This window comes from Seriola dumerili, unplaced genomic scaffold (assembly GCF_002260705.1).
Source record: "Seriola dumerili isolate Sdu_G_001 unplaced genomic scaffold, Sdu_1.0 BDQW01000686.1, whole genome shotgun sequence".
Taxonomy (NCBI): domain Eukaryota; kingdom Metazoa; phylum Chordata; class Actinopteri; order Carangiformes; family Carangidae; genus Seriola; species Seriola dumerili.
Genome location: NW_019174941.1, coordinates 1,039,793 through 1,062,674, shown reverse-complemented (window position 1 = coordinate 1,062,674; position 22,882 = coordinate 1,039,793). Strand labels below are relative to the sequence as shown.

General features: G+C 41.0%; 1 protein-coding gene across 1 annotated transcript in view; it reads right to left on the bottom strand.

The window, feature by feature from the left end:
- The window catches only part of fbxo41 (F-box protein 41), a 48,153-nt gene extending 25,729 nt beyond the window's left edge, over positions 1–22,424 (bottom strand). The window contains exons 1-3 of the mRNA XM_022765443.1: positions 22,346–22,424; positions 8,552–9,340; positions 6,995–7,224 (exon numbers count right to left, since the gene is read on the bottom strand). Coding sequence (XP_022621164.1) covers positions 6,995–7,224; positions 8,552–9,100 — 779 coding nt within the window. The 5' untranslated portion in view covers positions 9,101–9,340; positions 22,346–22,424. The remainder of the gene's footprint in view (positions 1–6,994; positions 7,225–8,551; positions 9,341–22,345) is intronic.
- Between the last annotated feature and the right edge of the window lie 458 nt (positions 22,425–22,882).

The window sequence follows — 22,882 nt, the reverse complement described above, 5'->3', positions numbered from 1 at the left end:
TTCAGCTATAGTATCTCTTTCTTTTCTTTGATTCACAGGGTTTAGCAGATTATCAAACATTCTGTTTATATTAAAAGATATGATATACTGCATGTTACCACACTGCATTATGGTCAAGAGAACAATTAAATTTCATTGTGCTAAATCAACTCATAATCAACAGATGATCACAGCGCCACATTTTAGTTTAAATGCATGTCAGTGGCCAAACTCAAACACTGGCTGTAGATCCTTCTGGAATAAGGGCTATATTTTCCTGATATGCATTTAAAATCTGATGCCTTCTTGTCTCTTTAAGCACTTGGAAATAAAAAATAAAAAAAAAATAAAAATGTATTATTATTTTTTTTTTTTCCATTAAATGAATGAAAACAATAAATGTCTCATTCTGCTCAAGTAATCAAAATAATGAATAGCTATGCCAGCCATGTTTCTTTTCCCTTCCACTTAACAACCATAACAAATAGTCAAGGATAGCAAAGACATCCAGTTATAACAGACATGATTAATAAGGCATGATCTTCTGAAAGATTCTGTTTAAATGATAATCACAATCACTGGTCAACCTACTTTCACAGTTGTCATCATCCCTGGCCATTAATTCAAAATGATGCCTCATTAATATCTAAGAGCAGCAATGATTGACTGAAAGGCCTGCACGAGGAAGACGAGGATGTTGTATGAATAGGAGGTTTTTCCGGTTTAACAAAGGACAGCTGCTTGTGTGTCGCTCTGTTTTGACACCTGGATCAAATAGTGCTTTTTATTTTAGTGAGAAAAATTCAGTACACTTCATTGTGCCATCATGTCATAATGTCACATATTTATTATTATCACACACACACACACACACACACACACACACACACACACACATAACACAACACATCACAACACAAAGAAAGGAAGCATGGGGAGCTGTCTAGAGAGTATGGTGACATGAGAGGAGATGTGAGACAGACAAGGATGAAAGGCTGAGAGAAAAGAGATGATGAAAGAGACGCAGGTTGAAATGTACTGTTTTCAAAGCCCCTCGGGAATAAAAACGCACGACTGGTTTCCCAAGAACCCACTAATCCGGTTCTTGGCTCAGATCAATCAGGGGGAAAATAAATATTTCATTATGGTTTGACCACTTCGCTCAAAATTTTAACAAAATGGCTGAGTCAACCAGTGATACAACAGGATGATGATGATGAAGAGCACTGCAACATGCATGAAAGAAGGAAATGGATTCATTATGCGAAAAAAACGCCACCTGTACTCAGTTGTCTGAATTTCAAAAAAGAGAAATGAATGAATGAGAATGAATGTGTCCTCAAATGTTAGTTTGCAATGATGACGATGATGACGGCAATGTTTTGCAATGTAGGACTGGAAATGTTTAGAGCAGGGCTGCAGCTGATGATTATTTTCAATATCGATATCAGAAAATCGTGAAAAATGAGCATCATAAGTTCCCAGAGCCCACAGTGTCACCTTCCAATTGCACATTTTTCCCCGATCAACAGTCTAAAACTCAGAGATATTTTCTTTTTAAAAATATGAAAATAATATCACATTTAAGAGCCTGAAGCCTGGACATTTTGGGCATTTTTGCTTTAAAAATTACTCAAATGCTGAATCAACGCTCATTATTGTTGCAAATAAATTTTCTGGCTTAACATTTCAATAGCTTAGACTATTTTAACACATATATGCATTTCAACTTGTAGACACCAGCAGCACTCGCTCAGCTCTATGACAGCCTGACAGCTCAAAACAAAAGACAAGAAAATCACAACAGTGTAGTCTCAATATCAGGTTTCATGTGAAGAACAGCAACACACATCTACTGATGCTGAACCCCAGTCACTACAGTCCATCTGCTAACAGTGAAACATGCAGTGGACACTTTAACCTCTCATATCAGTCTTAACATAATGAAACAGAAGAGAGACGTGTCTAGTGAAACAGCGCTTGCATCATCCGTCCTGTTTACCTTTTCCTCTGGATGCATCCCACCTCAAGGACACATATGTCAGTTTCTTCTATCTAATGATAGTCATGAACAGCCCCCCGCCCGTGAACCCTGCTCTGACTGAGGTTTTACATCCACTGGATCATCCATACACTACAATCTGGGTCATGTAATGACACACAGAACCCTTTGTTGTTATAAGCCACTATATACTGTTGGTGTAACTCTGAATGCAGAGCCTATGCATGTAAATTTGAGCATAATTCTCTGTAAACTGGCTTTATAAAAGCTCTTCATTGTACATATAGCCTTAATATATCTAACTGCAGACATCCAATCCTTACAAATAAACTTGGTGAGGAGTAACAGTCACTGTCAATTGATAATTGTGCAGAATTCTATGAAACACTTGTTAATAAACATATTTCTAATACAAAAAAGTCGGCATAATCCATTCTTTGCATGAATTTTTCATAGTGTGAACGTGTTTGGCATCAGCACTGCAATATTTTACCATCATACAAACTGTTTACTGGCTTACATGATGCTGGACACTTGAGCATTTACAACAAAAACACAGTCCCCTGACTGTATCCATCCATCTTAATTGCAGGTCCAAACCTTCCACATTCTTAGATACACTGCAGATTACGTTCCTAAGCTGATTTCTTTTCAGCAGAACGCCCTCAGAAGTCTTGCCTTGCTAACACGGCATGCTCCTCTCTCTCAGACACTGCTGTTAATGAGGCAAGCTCTCTCTCTTCCCTGACAGGTTCACTTTGCATTCAAGCTTGCTGCTCAGTGAAGAACGAGCTTGTTTTTTTGAAGGAGCACCAGTGACAGTAAATAGCAAGACTCCTCCATGTTCTGTGCTGCCTTTAGAGCCTCCAGCTTTCTTATGCTGCACAAGGCACTCTTACTTTATCATAGCTGGTTGTTGGAATAAATCAAGCCTCAGGGTTCAGGCCTACTGCAGCACTGTGTGTGAATATGATATGAAAATCTGACAAATCTCCCTTTGCTATGCAGAGGGCGGACACAATATCACGAACACCTGCACGATCTACAAACTGCAATACTCTACGAGATGTGTACAGTTAGGGGTGCACTGACCCGAAATGCAGGATCAATATAAGCACTTATACTGATCTTATTAAGTGGACTGCATACAGGCCATGATATGACCGATCCACATTAAATACAGTCACTCAAGTTATTACATGATTTACTGTTTCCACTATCAGTTACATTCATTCAGTGATGGCAGGCTGCCTCTTTACATGAAGATGATCCCAAACGAATTCCACAGTGGGGTGGACAGACCCTGAAGATATTTGGGGTCCTCAAAACTGAGAAGCTGGGACTGGGCAACGTTTGACATTTTTGCTTGAAAAATGTCCAAAACAATTAACTTGTTTCCTGTGTCAGGGCTGGCATATTGGATTGCAAATACTGCACTGGTCTAAATGATACTGTAGCGACCCCCTGTACATCTCATACAAACCTTTCCCCAGAGAAGAGGAATAATTAAGTATTACAAGAACAGCAGCTGATGATCTAGCTGTGACTGGAGCAGGTAGTATTATGTCCTCCTTCAGGAGCACTCAGTGAGGATAGCCATCATTTCCTTGGCTATGAATGAAACAGATCTCAAATTGAACTGCCATATTAAATGCTACGGACAAGATCAAAGCTAATTGCAAATAGCTCCTCAAAATGATCCCCTGGAACAATAATAAGGCAATTAGCCTATAAGCAATCGTAGGAATTTTAGAACCAAATAAACCTTGCTGTATGTCATCAAGCAATCGTTAATCGCTGGAAAAGATTATGACATATTTCTGTGAGACAGAGACAGACACAAAATGAGGCTGTTTTCTAATTTCAGTGAATCTGTGACATGATGAAATGATGAAGATAACCATCCCACCATCCTTCATTTCTCCTCAGACTCCAGTTTCTGTTGACTACAGTCATTTATTAAAGCTGCTACTGAAGCACTTAACAGCCATGCTTCAGAGACTCTGTTATTCATTCAGTTGTCACTGCTGCAGCGTGGTGCGATATTTATCATCATGTATTCTCAGTGACTGTTACAGTATGTAGTGTGTTTCTGTGTGCATTAAACTGAACAGCAAGCTGTGATCAGAATGCAGACTGGACAGAATCGAACAATTGTACTTATTGTAGGCTTTTCATAATTATTTACAGTGTTTCAGTGAGCACAGAATAAATTATCAGCTCAGTGTCATCATTTTATGCATGGCACTGCTAGCAGCAGAAGCCAGTTTGTGGGAGTTTCCTCTGGTTGCATAGCAACTCACAGGTGACTCACATTTTTAGCATTTGACACCACTGATGTACAACATGATGCATATTTCCTTGAAAGGGCACAGACATTCACAGACTCTCCAAAGCCACTGGAGAAAATCAAAGACAGAAAAAAATCAGTGTGTTTAAGGTTGTTGGGCAGACATGTTTAAGCCAATAAGCTGCTCTGTGTCTGTTAACTACTGCTTAGTCATCAACCCTGCTGAACATTCACTGACTGTGATGCCCTTTTTCCATCTCAGAACGGCTCTGTTCTTTAGAGTCTGAATGAGCTTACTGTTGGACTGCCAGCTTCTCCTCAGACAAGCAGAGACAGAAAAAGTATATGTGTGTGTGTGAGAGAGAGAGAAGGAGGGACTGGGCTGCTGGCAATAGCTAAGGGGCAGTCACATGCCCAGGCAAGGATTTTAAGTGTATGACCTTCCCGGCCTGACGCTGCCAGGGTGTGGGTGCATGACCACAGCTACTAACCTTTACAAGAAAAGAAGGGACTAAATGGAAGAAAAGTGCACTTGTCTTCAGCTCATTCAAACCCATGAAACACTGTTTTGTGTTATCCTCTCACGAGATCAGCCACGTCAACTTGTATTACGAGTTTCGCTATTTCTGTCATAAGACTATAGAATAGGAAACAAATACAGATTTATTTAATGCTATCAAATAAAAAGAAATGCATGAAAAGTGTTGAAACAATTATTCAGTCAAGAATAATTCTGATCATCAATTAATAATTTAAGCCACTTATCAAGCAGAATTGCACAAATGTGAGGATTTGCTGCTTTTCTCTGTTTTCTGTCATTGAATGTTGAATATGTTTGGGTTTGGGACTATTCATTGTACCAAACCAGGAATCTGAAGGTGTCACTTTGAGCTCTGGGACATTACGATGGGAATTTTTCAGTTACCAGACATTTTACAAACCTATAGTTGTTGTTAAAAACAGCCAAAAGATGAATTGAAAAATGAAAATTAACATCAGTTGCAGCCCTATATGACCAACAAGGTAGTTCCTCACTATGAATGCACACATAAGCATTAAAAGGATATGTAAACTACATGTGTGCTGTCACAGATGCCACACACACACACACACACACACACACACACACAGACACACACACACACACACACACACACACACACACACACACATAGTGCAGGGATGTGTGCAGTGGTATGTCTGTGATGAGATTAGAGACCTTGGAAAGTGCCTTTCTGTCTCTGACCTACTGTTGACATTCAGGCCCGATAAGGAGACGGAGGAGAAGTGATAAAAAACAAGAGGAAGGTAGAAAAGACGAGGCCGGCTGTCCTGACAGATAAACACACAGCACAGATACCAGATGACTTTAATATGAGCCTCGAATGACGCTTGTCAACATTCGCTGATCATTTTAACAAAAGAAGTAGGTATCACAAGGAAAGGAGCTTATGTTGCGGTTGAAGATGCCATGAAAGTACTAGAGTTTCATCTATACAGTTTGACAGAAACTGTATGTTTTATAAACCTAATCTTCACCTGACACCTTTATTGAAATATCTGAAAATGAAAGCAGATGCTTCAACTATGTTTCTAACAATAAACATAATATAACCTACTATAACCTTCTCTTCTCATCAGATAGTTACCGTGCCTCGTGATTCCCTTTTGTAAACACTTATTAATAATGAATTAGAAAACTGGATGACTGTTGGACATTGGCAGAATACTTTATGGAAATTCAATGCCATGATTAGAGAGGCTGGAAAAGGGACAAACCATTTTGTAAAATATAATGGTAGAGGATTCACTGATTTAATTGAATATATTTCATTTTAATATAGACTTATCTTCAGTAAAAAAATATATATCTCAGACCAAAAATAGCTTCAATGTTTGGAACGCACACTAATCATCCTGGGATTCATTTCAATAAAAGCTCTGAAAATCAGTCAAGTAAAGCCTCGTCTTATTCACTCTATGTGCCATTCTGTGGGAGAGATCCAAACCATGTTCAACAGATTCAGAGCCACCAGTAACGTGCATCATCACTCTGTGATTTATATCCAAATACTCCTATTAACAGCGGCCGTACTCTTAACTATTTCCTGAAGCAGCATGGCGGCTTTATGGAGGGACTGGCCCGAGAGAGAGTCGGGCAGCGGGGCCGTGAGAGAAACTAGACGACTCTGTTGCTGACCAAGCTGCTCCCGTCCAAGCCTCTATTCAGCATGAGGCAACTAACCAGCCCTGGAGGGAGACAGATGCAGACCACATCTGGTGGGTGGACATGAATAAGAATTATGCTATCAACAGAGAGGTGGAGGTGAAGGAGAGGAGGGGAGTGTGTGCGAGTGTTTGTATGCATGATAATGTGTTTTCTAAAAAGGACCACAGTTCGGAGCTGTGGTCCCACCACGCCACTATTTGTATACACTATATATGCCATACTAAATGTTATGATATACCATATTTGCAGTTAGGATACAAATAAATAAATGTACTTAACCCTCACCCGAGCTGATGAATAATCAAACTGCAACTTTGGACAAACTTCAAAAAGAAAAATGTTCTTCCAAAAAAAATGTTTTTGAGTTTTTTTTGACATTCGTCCACTGTGGACATGTTTCATACTACATACTAAATCAAAGCTGCTTAAATATAATATGCAGTGTGTAACTGTGACACAGTTTGAGTCACGAGAACCAGTGCAATTCACTTACTGCTGTTTGTGATTGAGCTCCGCCTCCTTGTTCACCAGATCCTGTTTGAGGTTAGCCAGCATCTCCACAGAGACGTCCACCTGCCGAGAGAGCTCGGAGGCCTTGTCCTCCAGGTCTTGTTTCTCCTGGCTCAGCCGCTCGCTCTCTTGCTTGGCCCGCTCCAGCTCGGAGCTCTTCCTCTCCAGCTCTGCCTGAAGACGGCCTACACGGGCTGCTATTTTCTGCTCCACCTACAAGACATGAAGCACTTGAGCTTGTCCTGCCATAACAACCATGTTATATGAAACACAACCGGGAATGCTAATTAGATGTTCAACTAAGATTCAGTTATTAACACATCCATTAACAAAGGTTTCTTACAGATCCATAACGTCCCTCCATATTTTAAAGTGTTGCTGGCTTCAAGGAAACCACTTTCACTTGGTTCTAACAAAATTAAATTAAATCAGTAACACCCTGCCAGTGCTCCATTTGTTAACCAGCTTGGTTTCCTTTCTAAAAATGTGACGTCTAAAAATATTATAATATTTATACATATCTATTATATATAAAGGTTTAGTTGTGACAAAAGCATCAGTCATGCTTCCTCCAACGACTAAAGCTTTTCTGTCTTCTAAAAACTTATTGATGTCTTCATTTTTTTGATTGATGTTATTCACTATATACTAATTTTGTTCAGCATTATGAGGCCGCTGGGCTCCTTATAGGCGACACATTATTCCCACCTGAGCTACTCTTCATTGGTTACTGATATAATGCTAGACTGGTCAGATTCAGTTCTCAAAGCAAACCGAGGATGTCAGGAAGAGTGCTGCTGGCGGTTCAGTGTTGAAGTTGAAGACATAAGGTGATGACTATTTTCCTTCAGTGCCTCTGGGCTGTGCAATAACCTGCCTGAGTAGATCAATCTGACGACAAGGTCCAAGATACTTTTATGGTCTTTGTGTGCTATCTGAGCAACTCACCCATTTCAGGGATCAAGTCCCTTAATGGTTATCAAAGATATCAAATTAGACATCTGAGAGATCAAGAGATCTGTGAGATCCGACTGGAAGCTTGCATCGAGTTTTTTCTCCTCCATTGTTGAATAATTGTTGCAATACAGGACTGAACACACTGATGCTCGACAGCACACCCATCACTGTGCAAGAAAGAAATGATGTGACATTTTGTATTTTAAATGGCTTGCTTACTGTAATAGTAATCACCAGCTCAGCCAGAGTTAGGCATGTACTTGTTAATTTCCAAACCAATAGGACCAATAAGAGTATTCACCTACCCTCTGGTTAGTATTTCAACACTCTTGTGTTAAAGTCCCTATGCTTACAAATCACTCTCATTTTTGGTTGTAGAAACAAACTATCCAACACAAAGTTGGTGGTTTGTTTTTATTCTAGTCATTTCCCCCGGTTGGATCAATGAGTGGGGGGTGGGTCATTTATCAGCATGCAGTGTTTGACACAACCAGTGGTGAGCGCCAAAGTTGGAATTGTTCAAAGTCTACAGTCTTAAGGAAGCAGAGGCTGTCTCCTTATTAACCAGAATGATCATACTTACCTCTTCAGACAGCTTCTCCAGCCTCTCATCCAGCTCCAGCCGTTCAAACGCCCGCGCCTTCAGCCTGGCCAGGCCTTCCTCGTAGGCCGCCTCCACTGCACTTGCCGCTACATTAGCAGCTACTGCTACAGCTGTGCTGGGGTTTCCATGGGGACCCGGGTCTGTGGATGTCATGGCTTTCTTCATGAAAATCTCCCCCAGGGGAAACTCCACATTGGGAATATACCGAGCTGCGGAGTTGGAGTTGGCCGGGGTCAAACTCAGGTCGTCCGCGCAAGGAAGTTCACGGCAAGGGAAGCGCCGCTCCTTCAAAGCTGAAGGCCGCAGCGGCTCAAAAGGGTCGTTGTTGTTGGCAGGTGTGAGGAGGGCTCCCTCAGCCACTAGGGGCAGCAGAGCGGCGGCGTCACATACACTGTTGGACTTGGAGAGGACGTAGAGGGTCTCGTACGTGTGGTTGTACTCCAGGTGGGCACGTAAGGACGACAGGCTTCGGAAGCGCTTGTGCTCCCCGCAGCGAGGACAGCGGTATGGCAGGTCCAGAGAGGCCATTCCGTGCAGTAACTGCTGGAGGAGAGGGGGCGCTCACACAGCACAACGGCAGCGCCAGTATGAGGGCACAGAGGTCAAGCACCTGACAGATCCTCTCATGGTGAAAACAGGACAGCTATGGAAAGGAAGAGAGATCCCATGTGCAATGGAGGAGCCTCAGCTCAGTCACATGACCACACATAGTGGCAACATTTAACTGGTTGTTTCACTTCATCTTTCATGGCTCCCCTGCCTGAGGTCCTAAAACAGAGGGAGAAAGCACAGGTGAGTTTAACTGCTTTATACTGTGAATGTGGTATAGCAATGAGAATCAAACAGAACTTAGTAAATGTCAATAAACCGCTGACAGAAAAGTGATGACAATGACTCATCCCAGTGCAGCTACAAAACATTAAACTGGGGTCCAGCGCTCCAGAGCATTTTCCTGCAGCAAGGCCAAGTAAATCCTGTATATAGACTCCTATAACTGTTGATTGAAACTTTTTGTTTTTCTTCTTCACCACTTGTACCCCATAATAAAAGAGGAAGACTGGGGAAATGGGAGTGGATCCATTAGTAAGAGTGCTTGTTAGCGTCAACATCAATTTCCAGTCTGAGGTCTGCAAGGTCAGGCTGGACAAATCTGCTTAGTCTGACAGTCCTTTACAAACAGATCTGGTAACCCACAGTAAAGAGAGAAACTCTACGATCTGTTATCTGAGTTGGCTCCAAATCCAGCCTTTGCTTCTGTTGTGGCTTGTAAGCCTTAAATGCTGCCTTATATTTGTAACAATACCCCAGTAGAAGGTAAAGAAAAGATGAGTCATTTAAATGTACAACATACATCAAACAAAGACGAACAATTTCTTAATAGCAATGAACCTTGCATTCATAAAACTGAAGTCTGTCGTAATTATTTTATAAATATTTACATTTGTCGTGTCCATCTGCTACTTCGAAGCTGAGCCGAGTCAAGCTGCTACAAGAACACTACATCACTGTGTTTATCCAATTACCCAGAACTGGATGCTCCTGATCAAATATAAATTCCTCCATTGGTTCCCCTACATCAGGTCCTTTAATGAAAGTACAACTCTCTGATCAAGCACTGTACTGAAAAATATTTTGCAAGATCTTTAGATCAGTCAGACACCAGCACGCTGATGTTAAGCTCCTGACAGTGGCTAGATAGGTCTTTGTGACTGAACTAATTCTTCTGTTGATGTATTTAAGTAGGAACCATTTTATATTGGCTGCTTTTCATTTTTCCTTTATTTAAGGACACCTGGCCAAGAGGAGCAGAGTATACAAATGATTCACTTAGATGCCATTAAAAAAACAGAAATCCTGTTAAGATGCAAACAATGTGAAAGAGCATGTGATTTGTGTGTCCTTGTATATTTCTACTATTAGTAGTATGTTGACAGATGCTTTAGGCTCTGCTGAACTCATCCTACATCATATATAGATGTAGAGAAGATCCTGACTGTCAAATTCTAAACATATTACCTCATGCTCTTTAATGTAAGTTACTATTTTTAAAACAATCAACAACCCAATGGGTACTGGTTCAAAACACAAGAATACTGAAGTCCAGAACTTGGACGGCGTTACGATGCTGTTTCCGCTAAACAGACTGAGTCCACATGGTGTGCGTATCCGTTGCAGCCCGTGTAGTAGAGAGTGGACAATCTTTATATCAACATGGACCGTTTCGACTCTTACAGCTGGACAGTAGTGGTGTTCACCAATCCAAGATGGGAGCTTAAGCCAAAACAGACTTTTTGATTTTTCTCAATCTCACTACTTTCTACAGCAGCTACTAATGAGCGAAGCAGTGGGCACAGACATGGGCGGTGTGATCGCAAATCACAGATGCAGGCCATTCTTCACAGAGGGCTCATACACTGGAAATTCCCAGAAGTCACTGAGACTGTTATTAGAAGTCTGGTGAGGCTGGATCAGGGAGTGCACTGGCAAGCCGTGCCCACTTATTAAAGGAGGAGGATTTTACAGAGGCAGTCACTACACTGCAGACAGCAGGCATTCCCATCTGCTTAAAATTACTAAGTGAGGTATTTAACCAGTCAGGAAATGGAAGGAAGTGAGGCTGCTTGGTAGCCACATGTCACATCCTGCCAATGCAGCTCAGCTGAAACATCGCAGAGGACTTTTACTTAATGTGGACTAGTGAATAGTGGGTGCGTGTGTCATTCATAAGACAAACACATACTCATGTCTTTCCGTCTCCTTTTCTACCAGCACAGCACACCGCCACACACAGCAAAAACACAGAATCTACAACATTCACAACTTCAGAGTTTTCATTTCCCCGATCATCAGAATCAATTTTGAATATAATAAAAAAAAACAAGTGAAAATCAAATCACAAAAATACCATTCGCACACTGTGGTTACTGTGGTTTTACACAGACTGACACATCAAGAGAAGCTTTTTTGTGTTTTCTCACATATTGTCTGTTTACTTCCCACTGTAGGAAACATATTGTGAGGGGCTTTACCATGAGAGGATCCTGTCAAATACAGTCAGTTGTGTTCTCTCACAGCAATACGCATCAGTCCCTTGATGCACGCCTGTCGAATTCTTGCACACTGTCAGCGGGGAGGTTAACTGATAGGTTGTGTGGCCTAATAGTGATCAAATATACAAGCGATCATTTAAAATTCAGTTGAGGCAGTAGGATTGTAGGAAAAATGCCAAATACCTCTTTCTCATTCCTGCACCAATCAAGGGCCAGGGGCCACATTTTGTCGTGGTAGTGTTGGAATACAAACATACACAGATTTGCTCTGTAATGATGATTCTGCAGAGCAGCCATCTGGTGCTATGGCAAAATATCACAGGAAGTGGTATAGTATTTAGCATTAAGAAGTGCCTTACATCTCATATGGACTGCTTATCTACCATGTTCACTTTCTGTCTGTCTGTGTCTCGTTAGTCCAGGGCTGATATGAATACAGAAGCATTAGTAAAGATCTCAGTACTATTACGGCTAAAGGACACATTCTTGACTGACATGACAAGCCATTGAAAATATTACCCTAAGTGGTTGTTTTACTTCCATTTCTTGAGAAACCCTATTCTGCAGACTTTTAATCATGAAGGGCTTTAGTCTATTTACTTTTTAAAGGCTCCTTGCAGAGAAACTGGAACAATCTCGTTTTCATCGCATGTTAATCCCACAGAAGCTTTCAGACGGTCAATGGAAACATTAAAGTCTGTCCAATCAAGGCAAACACAGACCTATACGAAACAGAGCAAGGGCTCCATGCTTCTTTACAACAAGGTCATGAGTGAGACAGACAGTATCAGGACAAAAATGCTCCGTATCTATTGCTGTTTACATCAGGGCAATAACCTGAACTGGAGAGGCTTGTTTACAACTCCTACAGTCGATTTCTACCGCGAAAAGAAAAAGGTTACTGAACATATAAAGTCACGGGGGAGTCACAGGTGAATGGTCTCAAACAGACAGAGAGAATAAAGATATATAAAGGTAAAGACAAGGAGTGAAAAGGTGTGGGTGAGTAAGGAAGGTGCACGAAGGCGTCAGATAGAGACCGTTAAAGTAGTTCACACTGGCGGGGAGGAGTATGTAGATCGTGCAAGCGGTATGCATAAATTATACATGGTGCATAATATTTACATTTTAGATACTGATTGGCAAAACATGTGGAAAAAGCAGGATACATTCCACTAGTTTGGAGACAAGGAGGGAGATTTCCTGGGAAAATCTGATTTGTTTCTTCAGAAATGTAAATGCCAAATTTTTAAGAAGTAAGCCAACTTTTCAGACCACCATCCAGTAACTTAACTGATCAGAGAAAAGATACCTCAGGATCTGTCTGATTCATGTTTGGAAAGAAGAAAGCTTCTTTTTTACAAGTGAGAGACGGAGAGGCAGGTGGAGATGTGAGAAGTCAGTTGATAATCACCAAAAGGAATCAGGTTTTAGCCAGCAGTCTGCATCAAGTTGAAGTTAGTTCACGGTTAGGTATTGAACAGCTAGAGCTGTGTCTGTGTGACTGTGATCAGAAAGAGAATTAATTTTTACCACCACTAACCAAATGCCTCGAGTAAACCCAGTATTTTGATATATATCAATATTGGAAAAAGATGAATATTAATATAATGATATGAATAAAAATGACTGTGGCTCAGAAGGTAGAGTAGGTTGTCCATTTATTGCAGGGTTGGGCTCCATCCACATCTCCTGGAAATTACGTTTAAATATTACAAAATAGTTTTCCCACTTACGTTGTGGTGGCAAATGTAATGGCTGACTGGATTATGGTCAAAGGTATTTTTTGAATCAATGTAGTGCTACATTTTATTGTCAGAGTTGTCAGGACCTGGCTGGGGTGGACAGCGAGGGTACAAAGCACGCGACTGCTACAACATAGACCCGGGTTTCCATCCAGAGTCTGGTGTGTGTGTGTGTGTGTGTGTGTGCGTGTGTGGTGTGTGGTGTGTGGTGTGTGGTGTGTGTGTGTGTGTGTGTGTGTGTGTGTGTGTGTGTGTGTGTGTGTGTGTGAGTGTGTGTGTGAGAGGAAAATCATGAAGGGCTTTAGTCTATTTACCATTTGATTACATCCATCGCCCAGTCCTAATCAAGAATGAATAAGCACTAAATCATAGTTTCCAGCTGCATATTTGTTTATATAGCTTCCATACATATTTCTAATGTACTCCATATGATTTTTTTAGGCCTTGAATCAGCTTCAGAGTCAGAGAAGTGTTGTGTCTTGACAATAATGTCATTAAGTCTTTGGCATAATCAGATTCTTTGTTTGTATCAGATATGATCACAGACACACACCCTCGTTCTCACTCCCTCCCTGGAACACTGCATCTTTTAAAATGACGGGTGGTGGTCACTTGCTAACAGTTTGTGTACACAGCAGTATTTAAGCAGTTGTAATTAGGAGGAATGGGACGCATTATTGCAGCTCTGCATAGAAACACCCTGATTGTACCTGCTGTGCTGTTGTATCGAGCGCAGCAATATTTTATGTACTAAAGAGAAGAAGACAGAGGCTAACACCAGTAACATCTGTTTCAAACCACAAGCTTTGCAGATCCATGCTATTACATTACTGGATATATTAATATGTTATTCCAGCACTCATTGCACGTTCAACCTTCTCAGCGGGTGATCCCTCGTTGACTCAGCATACCCAAGGTCACTCGCTTTTTAACTCTCTTTCTACTTATACAGTCCTTTTAAAAAAATTTTGGGTAAAAAAGTGGAAAGTGCAGGCAATCTGCAGTGTATCTCCTTTTGTTGTATGTTCTTGAATACTGTATTAAATCATTTGGCATTTTGTGATTCTCTGTTCATGTTGTTTTTTCATTCCATGTAATATCCTTTAGGACATACTTATCTAAAAGGCCTTGCAAGTTGGATGCCAATGCGCTGCAGCTGTTAGTTCTATAAACAAGACAGAAAGTTAACAAGTAGGTTTAAAACCCTTGCGAGGTTTGAGAAGTTTTCTCAGACCACTGGTTACTGAATAGTAGGAGAATTGCTGAAAATAAAATTAATTCAGCATTATTTGAACTATAGCCCATCACTGTCACCACTGTGGGAGGAACTATTGACAGTTAGATCAGGCAGAGCACTCAAGTCGCACTTGCTTTACCTGATTGGCATCAGCTGCTATATTCATGCTTCACAATCATTTAGGCTTATTCGCAGCTGGGTTGCTATCAGCGGACTAGTAACGTCCAGTTACATTCATGCAGGTGTACAGTGGGACCATTTTAACCTGACACTCCTCATTACCACTCTGCGGATACAGTCTTGCCAACATTGTTTGCTACTGCAGCCCCCTTCACAGCCTAAACCTCGCCCATATGTGCTGTATTTTTTGGTATTGTTGATTTAACTAAAATGTAATGTTCATTTATGCAGTCATTAAGGGGAGATTAGTTCCCCCATGAAGCACAATCCTTGATGCTGCTTTGATTCTTTTGGGGGATCCTTCACAGAGCAGAGCCTTTTCCACCAAATCTAACTGTATAACCATTTTCTATAAATGGTCATTTCCTTGAGGCAAATGTCTGACTGAACTGTTTAAAATAACTATTAAGTTTTGCTATTGCTACATAGCCAACATTAGGATTAACAGCTGTTTACTTACCAGTCTTGGTAAGAGCCTCAGCCATTGTTGTATTTATGAGACAAGGGGTTATAATACCCCCTCTGAGCAGCGCTACTTCATCAGGGAAGAGGGTTGCTATAGTGACTCTGTATCAGAAAGTGACTAGACAGGTAAACCAGGCCGGAGCAAGGTAGTTGGCATACTAACTTCAGTAGAGGAAAAAGAGGTGATAGAATTAGAAGCAAAGCAAGAAGATTGCTTCCCTGGCTGGAGACAGCTCTTGACAAGTAAAGAAATGACATTTGATACTGAACTCGCAACAGTTTCCTCTACACTGGTAAGTAAACAGCTGTTAATGCTAACGTTGGCGATGTAGCAATAGCAAAACTTACAAATAGCTCCTTTACCAACATCAGGATCAGCTGACATTACAAAAAGTATAGAGTCACAATAAGTGGAGTTACAATAACAGATTATTTAATTCAAAGTCTTTTACAAATGTGAAAATGCAGTGACCTATATGCTGCAGTCACTGCAACAGAATTCTTAAGCTCTGCACCATGTGCATAAAACATCAGCTGGCCCTCAGGCTACACTAAAGATGTGCCTGTTAAAGGTTCAGCTCTGGTTGGAACACCAAATGGAACACCAAATGACCAAATTGGTCTAAATTCATTCATGAATAATAAAAGTCACTGGTTACAAGCAAAATGCCACTCAGCTTCACATAATCTCGGTTCACCAGACCAGCTCTGGGGCTCTATCTCATAGTCAGGTGAGATTTATTCCTGTATGCCTGTGCTCGCTGATAAAGATTTGTTTTGCTTGGAGGTGTGAGGAGGAGAGTGACTGAAGGTGTTTCACAGCCATCACACCAGTCCTCTGCAAAGCTTCACCCAGGGATGCGGCACTGAACTCGAACTGGCAGTTAGCAGTATGCTACTGTAAATAATACTGGAGGTGCCAAGACTTCATGAGAGGTGTGACACGAGCATCATCCTACACTTCAACAATGGAGCTGTGATCACTGCTGGTTTTTATCATGTTGGAAATGGGCTCCACCCACTCCCATGTTATTACTTTCACAGCCAATGCCAGAATTAAACTCGAGGTAAATAAAGAGATAACATTGCAGCAAATTAATCATATTGCCCAACCCTAGTTTTCTCTGAATGGCATACAGTACGCTAGGATCAGTGTAAAATGTGTTAAAGACTGCAAACATCCCGACAGCAGTCGACTTGGAGGAAAGTGCTTCATAGCTTTGACATGTTCACAGGACAGGCTACACTACAGCATATAGACTCCTCTATAGACTGAACGACAAAAGGTTTAGTGAAAGGTCCTAATGCCCTCAAGGCTCTTACATGAGCATGTCAAAGTGTGTTAGCTCTGAGTAATTGTCATGACAGGACAACCTCTAAGCCTGGGGCTTCTCACCTGACAGCAAAGGGCAACCCCAATCATGTATGTTGAAAAAGATTCAAAACACTTTGGTCATTACACAGAGCACCACCCCTCATCTCTTGTGACAGTGATACCCAGAGACCCCCATTCTTTTTCAACATCTGCTTTTGGATATTTGAACTAAAAGATAGGCAGATGTAGGATATTTAACATCTACACTGAATCAAAACCAATGAAAAAAAACAAAATAACTACCAAAAATAACCTCATATTTACTGTACACCATCTAAGAATCAGCATTAACCAGTGCATTTAGTTGTGTGGTCATTTACAAAGTTTTGAGCTGACTTCTGCCTCTACAAAGAGTCTAGCCTGGTTCAAGAGAGACACTCTATGTTATAGCAGTGTTAACAGTAGCAGCTTTGTCCTGCTCTTATTTGGAGTTGAAGCAATTTATTTCAAGTCTTTACTTTAATGGTTATTCGTTAGTTTTGCTGTTGTTACAAAGCAAACATTAGCGTTAACAGCTGTTTACGTACCAGTATTGGTAAGAGCTTCAGCTGTTGTACTGTTTGCAAGACAAGAGGTTATAATACTACTTATTCTCGCAACTTCTTCAGGGCACACTGCATGCTACGGTGAGTCAGTATCCAAAAGTGATGAGACAATCCGACCAGGCCAGGGCTAGCCAGTTAGCATGCTAACTTCAGTAGGAAAAAAGAATAGAAATAGAAACAAGACAAGAGGGTTGCTTTCCACCACTGAAGAAAGCTCTTGATGAGTAAAGGAATGAAGTTTGAACTTACAAATAGCTCCTTTAAACATATTTTTTGAAAATAATTCTAATAAACTGTTCAGATATTTCACCTATGCTTAGCATTCCTTCATCGTGTTTTTTAGTTGCATAATGTTACACACTCCTGGCTCATGGGCTTGTCATCTTCTAACATAAGATTTATGTTCTCGCCAGCCTAGTAACATTAAGCCTACAAACATCCCATGAAGAGGTTGCTCACAGTGATGAACCAACAGAGAATTATCACCCCAATCTGCAGCTCCTCTTGGCTTTACAGAGCTTTATAGTGCATTGTTGAGGTGTCTGACCCACAATTTTGCTGCTCTGGTTCACTGTCACCGCTCTCATCATGTTGTTTTCGGTGGAAGCAGGCAGCTGTTTTCAGTGAAAAAGTTCTTACCACTAAAAACACTGCACACTGCCAGCTCAGCACCAAACAGCAGACAGACACGGTTAGCAACTAGCTGGAGAACACAGTGGACACACAGTTTCCCTCAGGGTTTGGTAGAGACCAAAATCAGAGTTCAAATGAGGTGAATACCAGATGACGCTATTGCTCTGTAACTGCTGGATATGTAAATAAGCAACTGTTTGTTAACAAGTTCGCCATATCAACTGAAAAGGTGATGATATGTTGTGTTCTCAACTTGTTTCCATTGCCCCCATGTAGGCAAAAAAATCTCTCATTGCAGGTTTTAAGAAACAGTCTCTCTCTGTAACTTAAGAGCCAATAGTCATGTAATTCAAAGAGTAAAACTGTTTGACTGACTGACTTGATTACTATTGCTTGATGACTTGTGATTACATAATTGTCTAATCCTCCAGTATAATACACCCCCCTACTTTTTCAACATAGTCTTCACAAAAAAGAAAGAAAGAAACTAGTAAAATAAGTTACTTTTTAACTGTTAAAAGTTGTTGATGACTACTGTATGCAACTATCTCTCATTTAGCCCTTACTTCATTAACACAAGCACAAAGGAAGACACCATGTAAAATGCTCTTTCATATTTCATGACATAGCCCCAGCCAGCACCCACTGAAGCAGTATTAACATTCAGTGACCACAAGGAGACTGAACACAACAAGAAAGCTAAAGCAGCACAGCTCTCACTGCAGTGACACTGAATGAGCATCATTATGGGAGCTCAGGTCAGGACGAGGCTGGGATAGTGAATGAGATGGAATGACTTTCACAAATGTGAGCTGATGGACAGACTCATTCCCCGACTCACCACTGTCTACTATTGATCCAGACGACTGCTCTGTTAAGCAGTTATCCTCCAGGATGTGTACAGCATCAGTGCATGCCAGGAAGATGCTGTTAAACACACTAACTGCTCTGCTTCCAGCTGTGATCACTATGTATGTCCATATGTTACGTCCAGTTTGTTCATTTCCATGGAAGGGAAATTATACTAATATCTGCTTGTTAATAAAGGAATATGTTGATCTTGCAGTTTCCTCAACAAGTAATAAGATCCAATAATAAGTCATACTGAGTGTTTACCTAGCATTTAGTGGCATTAATCCAAGCTACTGCTAGCTATGCCGATAGTTTCGCTAACACATTTGTCACTGTCATGCAGGAGAGTTACAGTATCTTATCCAACCAGAGCTGGATTAAGATACTATACTTTCTCAGGATTTCACATCCGCTGAAAAGAACACAAGAAAGCTTCTTATGTGAGTACATTAAGCCCTCTGTGCTAGCCTAAACAAGATTGGGGAGGAAGCTTCTATAAAGGATGTCTGTGGGAAATGATGCAGAAAATGGCCTCTATGATTTGTGGGCACATTTCGACTGCCTCTGAGGTCCTCTTATACTCATTAATCCTGAGTGTGGTGGCGGCATGATATTCACGTTGCTGGTAGAGTGACGAAATCTGTGAAGAGTAAATATTTCATATTTCAATGGGGCAGACATACGGCTATCTGTCTAACAAGGTGGGAGATTTCAAATGGGAGGGAATTTAACAAAAAATGATAACATGTCAATCATAAGGCCTGTGTGATTATCTTAAAACAATAACGATGAATAAGTAAATATTGCACAATTTACACATTAGCATCTGTATTTTTCCAGATACCGTTTGGCAGACACAAGCTGTCAGAAAAGTGTGAATGCCCTAAGGCCAGAGTCATGAGCCTGATCCTTGATCTCTAAGCAATGGTTGGATGAACACCATTTTGCAGGCAGGCGCAACAATAACAGAACGGCTGAGAGATGTCTCAGGCAGCTGTGCATGGGCACATTGTTATAGCAGAAAATTAATTCTGAGAATGAGTTTTAAATTAATGATTAGCTAAAGGGAAAAACAGTCTGATTACAACGAAATAACAAGTTTCACATTAGGCACACTAGGACACACTGTTTTTGCTTCGAAAGATAAGGCTGGTTATATTATATATTTGCTGAAACAATTGGTACATTTACAGAAAATTAATAATCAAATATTTTCATAATCAATTAACTGGTTGAGTAATTAACTTTTTGAGCAAAAACTTTCACCTTATCCAGTGTGAGGATTTGCTGTTTTTCTCTATTTTATATCTAAATATCTTTGGATTTTGGACTGTTGATCAGACAAAACAAGACATTTAAAGACAACTTTTAAATCTGTGTGACATAGACCTCCATTGTTGTCCAGAAACTATTAAAAGTACCAAACTGTTGCACTGACTGACATGTTCTTGCATTGTGATGAATACGAGCACTATGTGGTACTATTTACACTAATGGTGGTGTAAATACTTGCTAGCACATCAAAGCTGCAGTTGTGAAATAGTCCCCGACGAATGCACAATTTACTCCTGTTTGCTATAAATTACCACTTGGCTGTTTCAGGAAATTACTGAGCCTTTTTAACAATGAAACTTTATGTTTGCTACTTGTTTCTGAAGATTTGTCTTCAAAAGCAGGTCAAGAGTTATAGCGAGGCTGCTGGATTAGACATTTTTGAGAGATGCATTGATGGTTTTGGTCTTTTAATGTGATTTGTTGACAATAACAAAAATACTGAATATCTCCAGCCTTATTCTACATATATGTTTCCCACGTGTCTCATATAAGGACATGCACTTAATCGCTGGAATATGTGAATTTCAATGCGAGTTTTTTTAGATGACTTACAGCATCCTGACAGGTCCTACCCTCTGTCTGTATCTATGTCTGATCTGTGAACCGCACATCCAGAGACGCAACGTTAACTGTAACAGTCAATCAGTACATAAAATAAAGCGATAGATAATGTATACCACATGTCAACAAACACACTCTTCAAGATCGTTAGAAATGTAAACAAAACCATCTTCCCAATACGGCAAAAATACAGTATTGTAAACACACATTCTTATGTTTTCTAACAGCAGATGATTTCTATCTGCTCGGGGATCGTGAGCAATGAATATGGGATTCACCACTGCAGTTCTAAGAGCCACACACACGTGCTTACCAAATGAAAACACACAGTCGTGCTCAAAGTAACCATACACACCAGTAGGAATAGTCAGTGCTAAGGACTGTACAACAGACAGTAAAGTATTCTGCATTAGTGTGAATTCTTGCTGACATGTGATCGTTGGGAAACCAGCTGTCTGCAGTGACATTTACATGACTGCTGAGAACTGCAGGTATGCAGTCAAAAAAATTGTCCCGGACGAGTGACTGAAACAGTCAGTCAGGGACACTGCACAAAGGCATGTAGCATGTGTGTGCATGTTGTATACTTCTGCAGTGCAGATACAGAACACAACTCTGTCTTCAACAGAAGAGCAGTCAAGGGCTTAAAAGCTCAGTTATCTTATGAGTTAAAACTCATCTCATTCTGCAGAAAACCAATCAAATATCTTTCTTTTCAGTTGTTAATCATGCAGTTATCTCTCCTTTTTTTCAGCTCAAACTTTTGTCACATCTGATTCTACAAACACAGCAACAGCATATATAGGCTAAGGCCAACTGACTCTTGAGTCAGATTTCCCATGCACTGTAGTCACATGACACTTTCCCAAACTCCAGCAGCCCTGGCTGGCTGTTTGTCACTTCAGCAGTGTGCTGCCGACCAGGAGAGTTTGAAGAGTCCTGTGGGAATATTATTATTATTAGAGTGTGAATATTACAGAGTCATGATTTCCTTTGACACTTAAAACTTGAATCAAAGTGTGCTCAGAGGAGCATTAAAAGCCTATTCAGCAGGAAGACTTCAGTTTGTGAACTTGACTGGCGGAAGATAATAAAATGAATGTAGTTTATGATAAAAAATTATGCGTGAAATCATGCTCCTCCAGGTTACAGCTTTGCGTGCACTAAATAAACGGATTTATTTAACTTGCAATACACCACATCTTAGTATTTCGAAGTAGCAGGTACAGTCATTCACATCCAGGCCAAGCAGGCCCATCAAAGTGTCCTGTTGGTGTGAGAGGCTGATTCAAGCTGTCTCTTGACAAGCGGTTAACGATGTGTGTAAACATTGGCACATTGAGCGCTAAGAAAAAAAAACCTATTGATCCTCATATCTGCACTGCACATGGATCAATCACAAGCAGCATATCATGTGGGTGTGGACGAGCGGCATCACCAAATGTCATGTTACGGCGATGGACGCCACCGTAATGACTTATATGCACACTCGGGCCTGGAGTCAGGTTAATTCGCAGCGATGCTGATGGCAGCAGCTGTGCCCTCTCGGAGGACAGGGCGACAGCTTGGCATGTGCCCGGTATTCTGCTGTTTTCACAGCAGCACTGGCTCATCGCTGGACTCTACTTCACGACGTTGCATAAAATCGTTGCACAGGAGCAGCGGCGTCAATGAAGCGATAATGGCAAAAACATACACAGCACATACGCGCGGGCGCACACATGCAGACACATTGCAACACAAATGCGTTAGGAAGAGGGGGTTAAAAAAAGAAAGAAATGTGCGTCTCACTCACCTCGCAATCTTCTCCCCATTTTTTTTTCCGCTCCAAACCAAGGAACCGCTCCAGCCTTCACTGACGTCACGCAGCCCCTCTCTGCAGCAGAGAGGAGCAGGCCTGCAGAGGACGACCAGGGAGGAGAGACACAGAGAGGAGGGAGGAGAGAGGCAGAGCAGAGAGAGAGAGAGAGAGAGAGAGAGAGAGAGAGAGAGAGAGAGAGAGAGAAGCCTTGAGCAGATGCAAAAACATGAATCATAAATAAATACATCCCTCCCTTCTTGTGATTAAGGAGAGATTGCTGTACCTGTGTCTGCTGAGGTTGTGAGTGTGAAGAAAGGTGTCAGAGCGTGCAGGCAGGACAGACCATCAGACAGACTGACAGACAGAAAGACATACAGACAGATAGACAGTCAGTAAGACAGACAGACAGGCAAACAGGCGGTCAGACAGACAACATATCCCATTCATCCAGCTTAGCAGTACAACCTGCTAAGTGAATTTGGCCCTGCCAGCTGGGTTGTGAACAATCATTCATGTGTCACAGCTTTTACT